The sequence below is a fragment of the Marmota flaviventris genome, chromosome 1 (genome assembly GCF_047511675.1).
Source record: "Marmota flaviventris isolate mMarFla1 chromosome 1, mMarFla1.hap1, whole genome shotgun sequence".
Lineage (NCBI taxonomy): Eukaryota > Metazoa > Chordata > Mammalia > Rodentia > Sciuridae > Marmota > Marmota flaviventris.
In genome coordinates, this window is record NC_092498.1 from 44646283 (window position 1) to 44665534 (window position 19252).

A 19252-nucleotide genomic window follows, 5' to 3' on the forward strand; every position below is an offset into this window, starting at 1 on the left:
ACATACAGAAAATATGGAAGAAATAAAAAAACATCTTTAATCTCACCAACCATAAATAGTCACTGTTAAAACTTTTTAGTATATTTCTAACAAAGTATGTTTTATGCATAAAGACATAAGAAAAGCATGATCTAATTGCAAAACATAGTTTGTATCCTGTTTTTTCTAATGTTAAATGTTTGCCAGCATTTCTGGGCATGCTATTAAAAGTTCTTTGAGAAATTCTACTGACTACATGTAATAGTCCAGAGGATGAATCTTATTATAATTTAGTGTCTAATAATTGGTTAAGATTTAAGATGCTTGCATTTTTTTCTATTAGAAATAATGTGATAAACAAGGTATTTGTAAATTTTTATTCACATCTGATTATTTCCTTGTGATGGATCTAGCCACATCTATAGTCTAGTGGGACAGCTGTGGCCCTCCAGGGCATGATTGATCTAGTGTGTATATTTAGAAGCCTTTACGATAGCATTGTGAAGGGTAGATAGGAAAGAGGTTGTGTGTTGCCATGACCAAAATGCCCTAACAAGAACAATTTAGAGAAGGAAAAGTGTGTTTGGGGCTCACAGTTTCAGAGGTCTCAGTCTAGAGTCTCCATTGCTCTGGGCCCAAGATGAGGCAGAACATCATGGCCCAAGGGTGAGGCAGAGGAAAACTGCTTATCTCATGTCATCCAGGAAGATAGGCTGATGAAGAGAAGGTGCATCCATCCAGGGCACACCCCCACTGATTCACCTACTCTAGCCATGCCTCACCTGCCTATAGTCTATTCATTTAAACTAGGATGGACTGAAGAGGCTACAGCTTTCACAGTCCAATCACTTCACCTTTGAATATTGCTGCATTAGCAAGGAGCTAATCAATAGAGGTGAACCTGAAGCAGGCCAACTAAGGTGGCTACTTAAGCAATTTAGACAAAGTATAAAGCCAGAAGCTAAGTTATTGGCGGCACATCAGAGAAAAGACAAGACGGTACTGATTCTTAAGGCTTTTTAATTTTTTTTCATATACAGCTTTCTATGAACTTGATGAAAGATATCAGCACTTTTTACATATTAATTAAGGTGTTTGGGGGACTTCTAAAGTGGTTGTAGTGTTGTAGAAGAGGGTGACAGGCACATTAACGGCACTGTTCTCCAAAATAGAAAATACCAAAGAGGAAGAATAAGTTTGAAGGGTTAATCTAGAGAAGGAGAAGTTATCAATTCAGTGTTAGGTATGTTGCCTTTAAGGACACAGGGGTTGACCTGTCAGGAAGATCATTTATAAATTGATCCTTCAGCTTAGTAGAGAGGTTGGAGCAGGATGTTGGTATGTGGGAGCCATCCCATAAAGACTGAGTCTCTGGATACAAAAGTAATTCTAGACATCAGCTGTTTATGAGAAGAGGAAATGGAACATAACCTGAAAACCAATTTACTCCTAAGTAGCAGGTGATGGGGAGCTTCAAGTACTGTACGGAAAAACCCAGGAGAAAAATGGTGTCAAGGAAGCCAGGAGAGACAAGAGTTTCAAGGAAAAACTCATCAAACTGTCAAATGGTGCAGAGGTCAAGCAAGAAGAGGACTGGAGGGTATCCACAAGAGGGATTTGAGTCAGCTATATTGTGGGACAGGACCAGTAGATGGAGAAGAGGTGTGGGGAGAGCTGCTACAGTGAGTGGTGTAGCGGGGAGGTAACAGGCTAGGAGAGCATTCATAGGCTTGTTTTCTTTTTTTTTTTTTAATTTTTTATTGTTGGTTGTTCAAAACATTACATAGTTCTTGATATATCATATTTCACACTTTGATTCAAGTGGGTTATGAGCTCCCATTTTTACCCCATATACAGATTGCAGAATCACATCAGTTACACATCCATTGATTTACATATTGCCATACTAGTGTCTGTTGTGTTCTGCTGCCTTTCCTATCCTCTACTATCCCCCCTCCCCTCCCCTCCCCTCTTCTCTCTCTGCCCCCTCTACTGACATTCATTTGTCCCCCTTGTATTATTTTTCCCTTTCCCCTCACTTCCTCTTGTATGTACTTTTGTATAACTCTGAGGGTCTCCTTCCATTTCCATGCAATTTCCCTTCTCTCTCCCTTTCCCTCCCACCTCTCATCCCTGTTTAATGTTAATCTTCTTCTCATGCTCTTCGACCCTACTCTGTTCTTAGTTACTCTCCTTATATCAAAGAAGACATTTGGCATTTGTTTTTTAGGGATTGGCTAGCTTCACTTAGCATAATCTGCTCTAATGCCATCCATTTCCCTGAAAATTCTATGATTTTGTCATTTTTTAATGCAGAGTAATACTCCATTGTGTATAAATGCCACATTTTTTTATCCATTCATCTATTGAAGGGCATCTAGGTTGGTTCCACAGTCTTGCTATTGTGAATTGTGCTGCATAGGCTTGTTTTCTAAGATTATTACAAAGGGCTAAGGAGAGTGATAGAGGTAGCAGAAGGTTCACTCTTCCATCTTGTTTATGTTAAATAAAGAAAGCTAAGTCTCCAAATTGTCATATGACTTAGATTACTCCCCAACATGTGCTCTTCCTCATGTTTAAAAGCCTCTCATTGGTGATTATTTTGGGGGAGCACAGTATACTCTGTCCAAGCTTCTGGTGAAAGAGCAGCTACTCAAGCCCTGACAAAAGTTCTGTTTAGACTATCTGAGACTGCCCTATTGGTGCACAGGGTCTGACTGGGTTTGAATAAAACTCAAGTTTTAATCTTTAGCAACTAATATTTGGAAATACAGTTTTAAAATTACAGAATGTGATTGGTTTCCTTGAAGTTTGATGTTACCTGAGGAATTGGTCAAGACCACTAAATGTTTAAATGTTGCAGTTTAGAGAATGCCTTTATTGTGTTGCCAATTGCTGAGTGGCAGAGAGCTTTCATTCTAACAAACTTTAGTTAGCGAGAAAGAAACTGAAGGGTGATGTCAGCCAGAATCAAAGTAAAACCAGAACAAGAAATACTTTTATTGGTTGCAGAACAGCAACAATGCGTGGTGTCATCTCATTCACTTCCATTACTAACAATGAAAATACTGCAGGTCCCTCAGTGGGGTTCAGACTGTCAGTCATGAACACATGATCCTTTTGATAGGTGTTTTTCACTGGTAATATGATGCTCTTTGGGGTTCCAGAAAATTATTTATTTTTAAAGATATGGTAAATGATTCTTGGCTTTCAAAAACAAAACAGTATGGTAAATGTTCCTAATAAAGGAAGAAGTCCCTGCAGTGCATCCACTTAGTTCCTCCATGGCAGTGGATTAGCCTGTTTTTCTCTCAGCATAATTGCTTTAAAGATGTTGACATAAAAAAGAATCATCAATTGTTTAGAAGTCTTTATAGTAGAAATCAGTTGATCCATTTGGGAGATTAATGGAGGAGCATAAATATACGAGTGCTTTATGAAGGATCTGATCGTCTTTTACAATGAGATACCTTTCTCTAAGATAAGATTTTACTCTGAAATTCTTGGTCCTTTCTTCTTTATCTTTGCTTTCCCATGAAGTTTAATTTTATTTATTTTAACTCCATTTGGACCTCACTTCTTCTCCATCTAACCTAGAAGGTTTGGGCCATTCCTTTAACCATTGTTTCACCATTACAGCCAACTCTCTTGCTCCTTGACTTTTCATGGAACCTAATCTGGTCTGCCCACACTCAACGTCATCATTAGATGTCTTGCTGTCACTGGACTGCTGACCACTGCTAGCTGGGACTCAACAACCATGGCAGTGGTAGCCTCTGTAAATTCATGGTCTGCAATTCTTTGGGTCCTGGAGATGGCCTTCACCATCCTTATATTTTCACATAATTATTCTTCTCCTTTGTGAATTAGATTAGCCACTAATTCACTCCTATTTTTAAACTTCTTCCCACCAGGTACTCCCTGTTTCAGAAGACAATCTTGACTCCTATTTTATTGAGGCCACCAGGCAGGAACTTGTGAACTTCCTTCTTGACCACCACCCCTGTCCCTACTGATAAATTTTCTCTCAACTGTGTCACCTTCTAGCTACTTTTCTACTTTTTTCTCCTTACCTTTGCCCCCCAGGATGCTCAAAAGAATAGTGCCTGATTTTTTATCCTTCTGTTCTCTGGCTTTCATCCAAACTGCTTTTAACAAGCTTACCACTGATCTGGGAAAGCCTGTGAGTTATTTTTTAGCTTTTACCTTATTTGGTTTCTCTATAACATTTTGTCATTATTGACCATCTTCTTCAGTTTTTTATGAAAATCTTTCTTTTTGGGATTTTCTTCACTGTAAGTAGAGTCTCACAAAGTCAAACCTGCCATTTTTCTGGGCTAGGGGTATAGCTCCATGGTAGTGCCCCGAGTTTGAACTCTAGAAACACACAAGCACATTAAACTATAGCCAGAGTTCCATTTTTCTAAAATTTCAGGAAAAAAATAGAAAAAAATTATTTGGGTTTTAAAACATAATAATATGAAAACTTATAATCCAGTATTATGAATTATACTTTTATGCTAGAAAAATATTATGCTTCGGTAATAGCTTTAAAAAAATAAGAAACCTGATTCTGTGGTACATGTCTGTAATCCTAGCAACTGAGTCAGGAGGCTCAAAAGTTCCAGGTCAGCCTCAGCAACTTTGTGGATCTCTGTTTCAAAATAAAAGAAAAGGACTGGGGATGTAAGTTCAGTGGTAGGGCACTTGCCAAGCATGCATGAGACCCTGGGTTCAAGCCTTGGTACAAAAAATTTTTAAAAATTTGGGCTGGGGTTGTGGCTCAGTGGTAGAGCACTTGCCTAGTACGTGTGAGGCACTGGGTTTGATCCTCAGCACCATATGAAAAAGTAAACTAATAAAACAAAGTTTAAAAATGTTTTTAAAAAGAGAAATATTTATTTCTTAAAATGTTTTGACTGTAGTAATCATTTCACTGTGTATATCCAAACATCATGTTGTATATTCCTTGGTGTCTTCTTTTCTAGTTAATGAAGGAGTTCCCTCTTCTGAGCATGTTCAACATCCATGAAAATCTTTTAGAAGCCCTTCTGGAACTTCAAGCATATGCTGACGTTCAGGCAGTCTTAGCAAAATATGATGGTGAGTCCTTGGCTGTTTGTATGTTCTTGAGAACTCGCTCTCTTCTTGACATGTCCCAGTGACTAAACTGAAAGGATCATTTCAAGTAGCATAGCAGCTAGGTAATTCTCTTCTCAAAGAATTTTACCTCCAGTTTCATGATGGTGTTTTATAGAATCTTTAGAAATTCATGCTTAGTAGGGGCAGAAACATCATGTGGCCTGTGCCCAATCCTCTCCGTCCCTCCCCACAGACTCCCCTGGTGCTCTCTCCCCAGCAGGTCATTATATTCACTCTGCTTTATTCCTTCATGGTCAGGAGTCACTGTGCTGGCAGCAGAGTGTTAGAGGTCTAGGACAGCACTGACTGTTAGAGGTCTTGCTGTGGCACCACATTGGTTCCCTGTGAGCACTACCTGTTGGTCATGTTGAGCGTCTGGAGCAATATAGAATGGCTAGTAGTCCTTGTGCTTGTGACAGCTCAGTAAATATTTGAAGATAAAATCCTGTCTGTTTTACCCTAGGTCTTTTCCTCACTAGCAGAATATCCCCATTTCTTTTTTTAGAATGGGCTTTAAAGTCTCTTCACCATTCTGGTTGCTGTTCTTAAAAAACCAGAAGATTAACTGGTACGTCCTAGAGATTTTAAACTCTTCTGTTCATATTACCATTATTTGTGAACTCACCATTTGATTCTTTGTACATAAATTATCTGCATAAGTCAGGCACAATGGCTCATGCCTATAATCACAGTGACTTGGGAGGCTGAGGCAGGAGGATAGAAAGTTTGCTGCCAGCCTCAGTAACTATGCGAGACCCAGTCTTAAAACAAAAAAGTAAAAAGGACCAGGAGTGTATCTCAGGGATAAAGCAGTCTTGGGTTTAATTCTTAATACCATATACAAAAAAATTATCTGCATAATTACCTGTCATGACCTAACTACTAGAAGCTCTGCAGAACTTCATATTATTCTGTCTTATTTTGTTGACTTTCTCCCTGAAATAAATGTGTTTGCATGTAAAATGAATATTATGGAGTGTTACTTATATTGCATAATCTTTTTTGTTTTGTTTTATAAGATATTCTTTCTTTAGTAAGCATGTTTAATTCATTTAAAGAATTTTTCAGATCACAAAGTCTCAGGAATTCGTCAAGCATGTAGGGCAAACTTTCATTTAGGTCTTATTTTTCATAAAATTTCACAAAATTCTTCATAAGGAATCTCTGAAATGGGTTGGAGCTGTTTTCCTTACAGTTGAGCGAATTGAGGCCTTTTGAGACTTTTTGTTTTTGTTTTGCTCAAATTCTTGCTTAAATTGGTGGGAACTAAATGCCCTCTGCCAGTGATGGCATCTTTTTGCTATGTGGACATGAACACCCTGTGTAAGAAGATAAATGCTACCTAGTATGGAACTGATTTTAGAAAAAGAAAAGTATCTGTGGAACACTTTAAAGTATACAAAATAAAGATTGTTTGGCCTTCATGTCAGCTCACTTTTATTCTCTGTTTACGTGCTGGAATTTTACTGTTCTGCTGAACAGTGGTCTAAGATTGAGAGCCTAAACTAAGGGGCTTTCTTGTAGCCACAGTGCCCTCACATTGAGCAGCAGCTTCTTCTTCTTCTTCTTCTTTTAATTCTTTTTTAGTTGTCAATGAATCTTTATTTTATTTATTTATTTTTATGTGGTGCTGAGGATTGAACCTAGTACCTCACACATGCTAGGTCAGTGCTCTACCACTAAGCCACAACCAAGCCCAAGCTTCTTTTAATACCAAAGAAACCTAGTCCCATGTCCATGGGTTCAGGTGGCAGTGCACTTTTCCAGATGCCACAACAAGATTCCAGTGTTCCTATCCCATTGCTGACCAGTACTCAGCCTGATATATCAAGGCGTAAGAAATAAAGGTTTAACCAATAGTGCCTTGGGGATCACACGTCTCATAAGAGTCCTTTCATGAAGATCTCAGTTCATTACAGAAATCATCAGCCTGTGTTATAAAACTGATTGCAAAATAAAGAAATGAACTCATTTGGAGCTATTCATTGTCTCCCTGTGTCCCATCGCACAGCCTCTGTTCCACAATAACCAAAAGCTGATTTATTAGATTCTGATAACATATGTTCGTATTATTTGTTACAACAGCCTGTCCCACCCTCCACTAAAACTTGGCTCACACTTTGAAAAATTCCTTTGTTGCAAATGGACAAACTCACCATATCAAGGGCCTGTGTTGAGCTTTGTTTATGTTGTGTACCTGGCAACAGAGATGATGTTCTTGTTCATTATTCATGGAAAAAGAGCCTCATTAGTGGCAGGCCACATACTGTTGCTGAGATGCCTTGTTAGAGGTTTTCAGTTCAGCAGTTGTCAATAGAGTGCAGATGACCTAACCTCCACTAAATTCTGTAGGGAGTTTTGGTGCTGACTTGGCTCAGGCCTGTATCATTTACAGTAGAAATATAATGAAGTGGCTGCTGAAGTTACTGTTCTTGAGGGGTGCACTGCAACCACTCACAACTGTTGAAAAACATGCCTCTTGTTCCTCATCCCATACCCTGAAGTGGGTTCTTTCAAGTTCCTCCCTGTTACTTTTTCTGGAGACCCAAAGGATCTTGACTGGGCTGCTGGCCTCTTATCGGGCCCTGTGCAAAGTAGTAGGTGCTTCAGAAGGTTTGAAGGCCAGACAGCTTGTAGGGACACCCTGTTCTTCACCCTGGCTCAAGTGTCATCATTCTTATCTCTGAGATATTGGAGGCAGTGGTTTAAATTCCAGCCCCTACATCCCTCTGCAAAAAGCCACACCCAAAGCAACAGGATTATATGTTATCTTTGCAAACCAGGATTCTCTAGTTGCATAGCTGTTTCTTGGAAGATTTATAAGAATGGCAGTTGTTCATTGCATTTGTTTAGGTAGCTGAATGTCTTAAGTGGTATGTGGGGAAGTGACACAGTGGGATCAATGATATTTTTCTAACCTTGGCAAAAAAAAAGGGTTTAGAAAAATGGCAAGACACAGGGAAAAAAGGATTTTTTTTGGGGGGGGGTGGGAGAAGCAATATGTACTCTCCTTGCCTCATTATTCTTTATCATTAAAAAAAATTTGGCTTTGAGTCTCAAAATCTTTCATATTCTCAAACTCCTCTTATAGTGAAGCACTTTGGAAACCCTGGGTCTCTACTAGGATTACCCGGTTAATTGATTGAACCTCCTTATAATCTGCAACCTAATTTTGGTTTTGCCCTTGAGATAACATCTTGTGTTTTATTATTCTGGCCATTAGTCTGAAACACTACTTGTTCACTGCCAAGAATTTTCATACTCTTCTATTTCCAATTTATTAACCAACATTATATGGGGCAGTTTTTATCCAGGTGGTTGGTCCTGGTTCTATAATGACCTTCACCAAATGATTACAACAACATCAGCAACAGCACTTTCTAGCATTTAATTGGTTCTTATAATGTGTCTGTGTCATATATGATTTTAAGCTTTCACAGATGAACCCATTTATCCTCATCATAAGTTTATTTGTTAGCTCCACTTTTTAGCTGTGGTGTGGCTGAGAAGTACCTTGCTCTCAGGAAGAGCCTCAGATGTTAAAGTAAAGGCATGTAGATGGTATGAGAGAAACGAGATCAACTGAGATCATTGTTAAATACAATATGAATGCCACGAGGAAAGGAGAGCCAAGGATACAAACCAAGGGGTCCACTCCAGGTTGAGGTACTAACCAGCACCTACTCTCTCTGCTGCTGACAGTATATATATTTTTAAATTACCAATACCATTGTACTTGTTATTATTAGCTACAATTTATTGAGAAACTTTCATGTCCAAGCATATCATAGGCATTATCTGTACCATCAAATAACTTGCCATGAGGCAGTAATTCCATTTTGAGCAGATGCAGAAACTGAGGTTTATAAGTTGAAGTAACTTGCAAGACCACACATTCCTAGACAACTGCAGGGCTGGGATTCACATTCAGATCCAGCAGCTATAAATCCCATGTGTTTCCTATAAACATAAGCCTTGCCGAAGCCACATGCTCTGCCCCTCTCATCCTTAAAGTCATGAATTACGTGGTCTAGGGCTGTTGTGCAGAGTTTTGGTGATGCCAAATTGTCTTGTAAGATTTCTTTCTAATCGTTCTTTAAGAAATGAATGTATGTCATTTTTTTTTTGCTTATTTTTTTTCCTGAAACGATCTTCAGTCAATTTGTATTTGATTTCTTTTCTCACAAAGGGAAGTTGGTGTGTAGTGATCATTTATTTTGTGATTTATCACCCTTTTTTTCAGTCATACATTTGTTATAGAGATAGATAGCAATGTTTTCAAGATCATGAGTTCATCAGAACCTTCATTTGAAGCCATTGTAGCAGTTGTTATGAGCTTTTCAAAAATCATTTATAGGCCACCTAGTTTGAAGGGTCAGTCTCAAAGATTAGAGTGGTAGCTTGGAAAAGGATTCATGCATTTCTTATTCATGATCATTTGTGCATTTAAGTTTTAGAAGAATCACATGGTGCAAGTGAATGTGAGGGCTACAGGGTACCTTTGGGAGCATCCAGCTCTGCCTGTCTGGTTAATTCTAAAAAGAAGCCATGGCCAGTGGTGAGGAAGTGGACTGGGTCCTTGCTTGGCCCTTCCAGTCCTCACTGAGTGAACTCAAACAAATCAATCTTCTAAGCCTCTCTTTCGTTCTCTAGAAATGAAATCAGGGTTTGGAAAGGCTAAGCAAATTGCCCAAGATCCCACAGTTGATAATTTGTTGGGAGGATTAAAGTAGTTTAATTCCTGGTAAGTATTTAGAACTTCATGGGATATACAAATTAAGAATTCAGAAACTGTTAGCTACTCTAAAGAACCCAGATTGCTACTCCTGAACCTCATGATTCTTGATCAATCTCAAGAGCATGAGAAGATCACCACTAAACAGGGATGAGAGGGGGGAGGGAAAGAGAGAGAGAAGGGAAATTGCATGGTAAAGGAAGGAGACCCTCATTGTTACACAAAATTACATATAAGAGGAAGGGAGGGGAAAGGGGGGAAAAAAAGAGAAATGAATTACAGTAGATGGGGTAGGGAGAGAAGACGGGAAGGGAGGGGATGGGAGGGGATGGAAGGGGAGGGGAGGGGGGATAGTAGAGGTTAGGAAAGGCAGCAGAATACAACATACACTAGTATGGCAGTAGGTAAAAAAGTGGATGTGTAACCGATGTGAATCTGCATTATGTATATAGGGTAAAAATGGGAGTTCATAATCCACTTGAATCAAATGTACGAAATATGATATGTCAAGAACTTTGTAATATTTTGAACAACTAATAAAAAAAGAACACACAAGCACAAATACTTCTAGTAAAGTCTGTAGCCACAAAGTTTTTTTCAAGATATAAATTACCTTCTGTGGTTTAAAAACCAAAACAAAAAAAAAAAAAAAATAGAAAACCAGCTGGGCTGGGGACATAGCTCAGTTGGTAGAGTGCTTGTCTAGCATGCACAAGGCTCTGGGTTCAATCCCCAGCACTTACTTTGATATAACATCTTCTCAAGGCAACTTAAAAGCAGTTATAGTGGATAATTTAAGACTACAAAAACAGTTATAATTAAACCGTGATGTTAAAAGACTGTCCATTTCAGCCTACAGTATTATTACAATTAAAGTAAAGGGATACTTTCTATTCCCTTTTATTAGTTATGTACTCATTCATATATTATTTTGTATAAGTGCATATCCTCAAACTAAGAAATACATAACGATATGTGGAATAAATCAATTAAAATATGGTTCTTGGTCTCAAGATGATTTTAACCTTATCAGGGAACTAAATATGCATAAATGTTCTGAACAAATATAGGATATGATAAATAACATTAGGGATATTTTTAAAATGATTATCTTAGAATTGCAGAAGTGAGATTATTTCTGACCCTGATGGGGCACAGAAAGAAGAGGAAGAAGGTGAGATCAGGATCTGGGATGTTTTCATTAATGACATAGCAGTAGTTCTGAGTCTTGAAGCAGATTTGCAAATACAAATACCAGTACAACTTGGAAGGCATTCATGGCAGGAGCAACAACTTGAATAAAGATAGGTTAAGCAGAAAAATATAAAACATATTGAGAGAAGTAAATGGTTTAAGAGTTTGGAATTAGACCAGAGACCTTATGCCTAGTAGAGGAAAATGTAGGCCCAAATCTTCATCACATCAGCCTAGGATCTGACTTCCTTAACAAGACTTCCTAAAGCACAAGAAATACAATAAAGAATTAATAAATGCGACGGACCCAAACTAAAAAGCTTCTTCTCCACAAAAGAAATAATCAATGAAGTGAAGAGAAAGCCTACATTTTGGGAGCAAATTTTTGTCACATGCATGTCAGATAGAGCACTAATCTCCAGGATATATAAAGAATTAAAAAAAAACTTAACACCAAAAATACAAAAATCCCAATCAATAAATGGGCTAAGGAACTGAACAGACACGTCACAGAAGAAGATATACATTCAATCAACAAATATATGAAAAAATGTTCAACATCTCTAGTAATTTGAGAAATGCAAATCAAAACTACTCTAAGATTTCATCTCACACCAGTCAGAATGGCAGTTATCAAAAATACAGACAACAATAAATGTTGGTGAGGATGTGGGGGAAAAGGCACACTCATACATTGCTGGTAGGACTTCAAATTGGTGCAACATACTGGACAGCAGTATGGAGATTCCTTAGAAAACTTGGAATGGAACCAGCTATTCCAGCATACTATAGTAATGCAGTCACATCAATGTTTATAGCAGCTCAATTCACAATAGATAAACTGTGGAAGCAACCTAGTTGCCCTTCACTAGATGAATGGATAAAGAAACTATAGTGTGTATATATATATATATATATATATATATATATATATATATACACACACACACACACACACACACACACACACAATGGAATATTACTCAGCATTAAAAGATAATAAAATTATGGCATTTTCAGGTAAATGGATGGGCGTGGAAAATATCATGCTAAGCAAAGTAAGCCAATCCCCCAAAACCAAAGGTTGAATGTTCTGATTAGTGGATGCTGATCCATACTGAGGGGAAACATGGGAAAAATGGAGGAATTTTGATGGGGCAAAAGGGAGGGAGGCATGGAGAGGGGAAATGGGAGCAGGAAAGATGGTGGAATGAGATGGACATCATTACCCTAGGTACATGTATGAGTGCACATATGGTGAGACACCACATTGTGTACAGCCATAGAAATGTACAGTTGTGCTGCCATTGTGTACATGAATCAAAATGCATTCTTCTGTCATATAAACCTAATTAAAATAAATAATTAATTAAAAAATAGAAAACCATACACAAAATGTCAGTTGAAATGTGAGAATAAGAGCCCAATTTTGTTCTCCCCCACAAGGCAGTGTCATGGCCTATTTTTAAAATCATTTCAAGTGTCTAATAAGATACATACTGATATTTCATAAGAACTCAAATACTTAAATTTATCTCCATTAATTCTTAAATTTTTGGAAACCTGAAAACAGAAATGCCAGGGATTTTTATTCCTGGTCAAAAGACAGATCATTTCTTTGCATTCAGAACAACTTCAGCCTTTGAGTAATTTGCACCAATGGAAATAGAGATCCAAGCTCTTTTGGATATTTATGCCATTAAATCATTTCGTGATTGTCCTAAATTTGGGGGCAAAAACTTCTTTGTAAGGAACAGCTGGTCTTTTTTTATTATCATGAATATATATAAATGCAACAACTATATCAATACCATTTTTATTGATGCCATCAAGTTCATCCTAAATTATCATTATTATCTGCCATCTGGTCATATGCAAAGGGTATACTTTTTAGAATGGGGTGTGTTTCTAACACTGGAGGAAATATTTTCATCACAGTATATTGAAAACAGAAGTTGTAAAGAAAGCCATTAGGGAACCTATTTTCAGACTATTCAGAGAATAAGCTTTTTGCTGATATTGTTTTGCAGAGTAAGCATGTAGTTATAAGTAAAAATTTCATAAACCTTTTTCATGGCCTGAGGCCTTATAATCAGCAAAAGTTATTTAACTATCATCACTGAAATGGTCACTGGATACCCTGTCTTTTTGTTGGTCTGTTTTCCATTTATGTTTGAGGAGTAAGCAAGGATAGAGGGATTTGAGATGTCAGGAAGACCAGGGAATGAGATCTGTATTAATCAGCACTCTACATGTCAGGCTGCCCACACCTCCAAAACAGTGTCTTTTGGTCAAGTGTAAGATGTGAATTTTGATGCCACAGGCACAAGCAACTTTGGAAACATTCACTATAAAATTAGACTACATTTGCAAAAAAAAAAGGTTTGGAGTGCTGCCAATCCCTTTTAGCAGCTCTAAACCTAGACTAGCTCCCTTCTCTGGGCTTGCTGTTATTTAAAAGATCAAGAATGTGCTTGAAGATAATCCTTAGGTAAAAGATGAGCAAATTAACCACATTGCTACTTCTAAGAAGAAAATAATCATGAGTTGCTGAGAAATGATAGCTCTTCAAAGCTTTGGGCTAAATACTCTGCTGTTTGGGACACCAAGAGGTAGATCTGCCAAGAGGACTAGCCTTAAAGGTCACTTTAAAGCAAATGATAGGCTGTCAGGTGAAGGACTATAAGAGTTCTGATGACAAATGTCATTTCAATGAGGTCTGTGTGCATGGGAAACTTCTCTCATGATGGAGAAGACATTCCATGAATGCATACATCTGTAATTCACATAGTTGATACATTCACAAACCCTGTATATTTATGTTGGCTTTAGTAATCCTTATTGCCCAGTTATCCTAATTTACCAAGGTAGCATTCCTCCCCAGCCAGCCATTAGCACCACAGAAACTGCCGTGTTTGGCTTCAAGGCACCAGCCACAGAAGCGGGCCCTCTGACAGACCTCCATGGGCAATCCAGTCCAAAAGTTGCAATAACATCTGGTGTTTGGCTTTGTAGCATACAATGAAATTTTCTGGGTGTAGTTGAACGTGTGTAGCCTGCCCTTCCTCCTGACCAAAATTACTAAGGTCATGTAGAATTTCCGAATTGAATCATCAAAATCCCAGGTGGCAATTTTTTTTTCTGGGTTCTTGTGTGTCAATCCTTTTTATTTTTTCAGTGAATTTTCCCCTCTGGTTGAAAGAGGGCCTTGAATTGATTTTTTGATCATGGGGCAAAGGGATTCTGTAGTTCTATTGTCTTCTTTGCATAATATCATAAATAGGAGTAAAGAGAGAAATTTATGTAGCACATCCACATTAAAAAATGGAATAGTAACAGCACATCACAATCCACAAACAGGTTACGAAGAAGAGGTGGGCCGCTTTTGTCTTCATTCCCCGCCCCCATTTTTGTTTGTCTCTTTCATGGTTCCAGAAGCATCTGTGAAGGACACATGTGTTGGACTAACATGAACTTCAAGTATGTCTGGTCAATTTGTTGCTTGGCCAAGAAAAGGGATACATGTTGAGTATCCCTTATGCAAAATGCTTGGATCCACAACTATTTCCGATTTTGCAGGTTGTTTTTTGTTTTTCTGGTTTTTTATTTTGGAATGTTTGTATAGTTGATCATCTGACATCAAAATGCTCCATAATTCAAAACTTCTTTGGTGCTTAAAACATTTTGGATAATGGAGCATTTTGGATTTTGGATTTTCAATTTGGGGTATTCTACCAGCACTTGGTACTTTACAATCCTAAAAGGTTACATAGAGTAACTAGGATTTTTTTTTCATATTATTCCATCAAAGATCTATCAAATCCTTATGTTAAAGATACTATAAGGTGCTTCTGGATGCAGATATAGATATGACCTAGTATGTGTCACCATGTTTTCATGCTAATGGATAAAGATGTTAGACACACACACACACACAAACACAAGTGATGTGTTTGATGAAGATGAAGCAGTGTATCTGTTAGGAACTTGCTATAACCAGTTCAAAGAAAGAATTCTTTGAGAGTAAGCCCTATGTCCTTTAATCTCAGACCTCTGTGTAATAGGGTAGTCATTTGGAGCATCTGTGGTCAATGACTGAATCAGTAGATGTCCATGCCGCTATTGCATAGTGTCTTCATTTGTGAAGAAGTTTGAAATTTATTTATCTGTTGGAAACTACCACTGAAAAAATTTTAGAAACATAGATATGAAAATTGACCCTCAATTGACTTATCTCATGCATAGGAACAGTAATAATTCATTTTAAGCTACAGTTTGGATGAACTGAAGAAATTTTTAGCTGAAAAAAATCACTAAAAATTGTTTTATCCTATCTAAACTTTTACCCCACAAGTTTTTTCCCCAAGATTATTGCATTGGATTTTTGCTATTATGAGCCATTTATGAGTTTTGAAAACTACAGAGGAATTCTCCCTATGATGACCTTTACTTGCAGCAGAATCCTTCCAATAAAGGGTCCTTAAGGAGCAAGGAGAGGTGTGGCTGGCCTTCCTTGTTCTAGCCAAAGATTCTTCTACTTTTCTTCAACCTTGTTTCGGCTTTTACATTTTTTTTCTTCCTACTGCAGGAAGGAAGTATTCCACTGCTGTTTCAAACCAACATCTAGACTAGTGCACCAACACAGTGCATTGTGCTGGGACTCCACAAAGACAAATGTGGTTAACACATGTTGAGAAATAATGCATTTCTGACTCTCTCTTAAAACCCCCAACAACACTGACCAATTTGGTTTCCAGGAGCTAAATTGTTTCCAAATAGAAGGATGCCGCTATCAAGGGATTTGAGATTTTAGTACATTATTCAGGATTTCATTCAGCAAACACTGACTACTAATTATAGTTTAAACATTGTTTTGTGTTGTGGGTTGAAAGTGATAAAGAAACACAGATTTACTCCTAAAGTATACCGTGAAAGTAGGAGTAGCCAATAAGGGAACGAACAATTGCCCTAGGTATAAGGAATTTGATCGACTTTAAGCCAAGAATAAAGGGATGCCTCACCCAGCAAGGGGAAGTGAGAGAAACCTTCCCAAAGGAGATGCTATCTGAACTGAACCAGACAGTGAAGATGCATAGGCCAAAAGAGCACATTAGAATTTCAGGGGCACAATTTTTTTTAGTCAGTTTTTGTTTGTTTGTTTGTTTGTCACTGTGACTCAAACACCTAAGAAGAACAACTTTTAAAAGAGGAAAAGTTTATTTTGGTTCAGAGTTTCAGAGGTTCAGTCCATGGTTGGCTGACTGTAGCTCTGGGCCCAAGGTATGGCAGAACATCATGGTAGAAGGGTGTAATGGCAGAAAGCTGCCAGTTCATGACAGCCAGGAAGCAGAGAGAGAAGGAGGAGCTCTGCTCATTAGGGACAAAATATAAACCACAAAGGTACCACCCCAATGGCCTACTTCCTCCAGCCAGACCCTACCTGCCTGCAATTACCATCCATTTAATCCACATCAGCAGTTAAAACTCTCGTAACCCAATCATTTCACCTCTGAACAGTCTTGCATTGTCTTACATATGAACTTTTGGGAGGCATTTCATGTCTACACCATAACAACAATTGATGTATCTTACGTGGGGTACTCCTTGAATCCCACAGAGCAGAGAGATGGAGAATGGGTATACTGTAGGACGAAGATGCCTTAGGTGAGTTAACTAGGGGCCAGACCTCAAAGGACTTTGAGTCTAACTCCAGTTTAATTCTAAAGGCCTTTGAGAGACCTGGTAGCACGTTCAGCAAAGGAAGGCTTTAATCTGACTGCACATTTAGAGTGGCACTGTGGCTTCACATTTGTCCTTGTGTGGCTCAAAGTTGTTGAGAGTCCAACACAATGTGAAAGCTCTCAGACCTGAAAGACTGGAGCACATTGAAGAGGGCCCAGAGGTGATTTCAGACACTGTTTTGAAGCACTGTTTTATCGAGGGAAGGATTTGCAAGGTTTCCAACACTAGTATAAAATTGTTAGTAGAATTTGGTTTTTCTTCTTTAAACAAAAAACAGGAATTCCAATGCTGAGACTTTTTTTTGTCTCCTGGGTGAGGAAAACTTTCTGTTTTAAACTATAACCACTTATTTTCATTTGCTCTCTGGTGATCTCTTCACTCCGGCAAATTGAGGCTGATGTAGACACAGCACAAACCTCAGATAATCTTTCAGGGGAGTAACTAAGACATGAGTAAGAGGCTTCCAGTGCCCACGTAATCCATCAACACCTACATACTTCTGCTGGGTCGTAACAATGTCATGAGGAGGAAAAATGTGAAAGGTGGGGAATAGGTGGAGTATTTACCTATCCTTTACATTAAAGGTTGAAGTTGAACAGTGAAGTCCATGATATCAATGCCTGTCAAGGTAGATCTACAAGTTTCATTTGCTAAAACAAAGCATCTATCAACTTTGGCCTTGCTGACACTTCAGGTCCTGATAAAGTGAACAAAGCCCATGAGTAACACCCTGGATATAATTTCTACAAAAAGAAGAACTATTAGTGGAGATTAATAGAAATCATAAACAAAAGGAAAATAATCATAGATATGTTCCTTGAATCTAAACCCAAACAAAACCCAATAACAACAAAAAGCTAAAGCCATGTTCTTTTTAATTAATTCAAAGTAAACATAAATATGAACCTATAGATAGAGATTCAATAAATATAACCTACTATGTGCTGACATGATTTGACATAGGCTATATAAAGGTTTGTTTTCTAACTGGGAAATGGTTCAGGAGAGATGGGAGACTCTAAATGATGAAATTATGGTTACTCCCAGTGGAAAAGATGCAAAAGAAGTACAAATGATTAAAGTATGTGAAAACATCGGAATGACAAGTAGCTAAGTCAGTATATACAAGTGAGGCAAAAACCTATACACAGGTGTTTAGGAAAGTCCAGAGGAAGTAAGTCTTGAGGCTTGAACAGCTTGAGAGCTGTTCCCCCACATGCCAAGTAGAACTAGAAGAAAGCATGAGAAAGATGTCAGGGAAAGTAAAAGCCAGTGTCATTACTAGCAGTCCTAGACAGGGGCAACAGGGGCAGGACATGATCTCCAGGAACAGGGGTTTAGCTGGTAGCTCTTAAGAATATCCCTTAGCTCCTCTAGGCTTGTATTTCTTCATCTGAAAAAGAAAAAGACATTGAAGGGAATGACAATGGCTGTCCTGGGCTAATGTCTAATTCTTTGGAGCATAAAATATTGTATTATACCTATTCATTCTATTTTCCATTTCCTTCAATACTTTGGTTCATTTCTTAGATTTTCAGCAAATAAGTAAATCCCAGCAAAATTCTAGAAAATATGTTTCTATAGTTTATGGATTCTTAAGAGAAAAGGAAGTGATTAAAGATTCAACATGAATGTACAAAAGAAGCTCTAGCAAATAAACACAGATGAGATAAGGGATGTGAAAATATTTAGAGTCTACACAGTAGTACTTAAAAGTGTATCTTATTAGTTTAAATAGCTATTTTAAAATCTAAATTGGAAGAATGTCATAGAAGAGTTTATATCTTTATTTAAACAAACCATTTGATAATATTTTTGATGCTATTCTTTGAGGTAACATGGAGCAATATGGTCATAATACCTAATTAATAAATAGTTGTACATGTATCATTGCAGATAGTTGCAGATTGATGGTGATCACTAGAATCCTTTTCCCAGGTTCTTTCTTGGTATTACCATTGTTGTTATTGTTTAATCAGAACTTGGAGACAGTACAGCACAGTTAATGTGCTGTGGACAAGTTATATATATATACACACACACACACACCACACATATGCTAGCTGTGTGATATTTACGTATTTCTTACCCATACTATGCATCCTTATCCCCTACTATGGAACCCTATCTCACAGGGTTACTCTGAGGATTGAATAGGATAATGTGTATAAGAGATAAACACCAGTAACTTCCCCTTAGTGAACCCTTGATGAATGCTAGCAGCACTTTTTTTTAAATATTTGTTTTTAGTTGTAGGTGGACATAGTGACCTTTATTTTTTATTTTTATGTGGTGCCAAGGATCGAACCCAGTGCCTCACATGTGCTAGGCGAGCATTCTACCACTGAGCCACAACCCCAGCCCACTAGCAGCAATTTTGATGATGGTACTGATCATATGGGAGGAAGTGTGCTTGTGAAATGTACAGATGGTACAGAGGTGCTGGTGGTAGCCTCAATC

General features: G+C 37.9%; 1 protein-coding gene across 7 annotated transcripts in view; it reads left to right on the forward strand.

The window, feature by feature from the left end:
* The window catches only part of St7 (suppression of tumorigenicity 7), a 279048-nt gene that overhangs the window by 213544 nt on the left and 46252 nt on the right, over window positions 1–19252 (forward strand). For all 7 annotated transcript variants that reach the window (XM_071612748.1, XM_071612752.1, XM_071612731.1 and 4 more), the window contains one exon: window positions 4968–5082. In XM_071612748.1, coding sequence (XP_071468849.1) covers window positions 4968–5082 — 115 coding nt within the window. The remainder of the gene's footprint in view (window positions 1–4967; window positions 5083–19252) is intronic.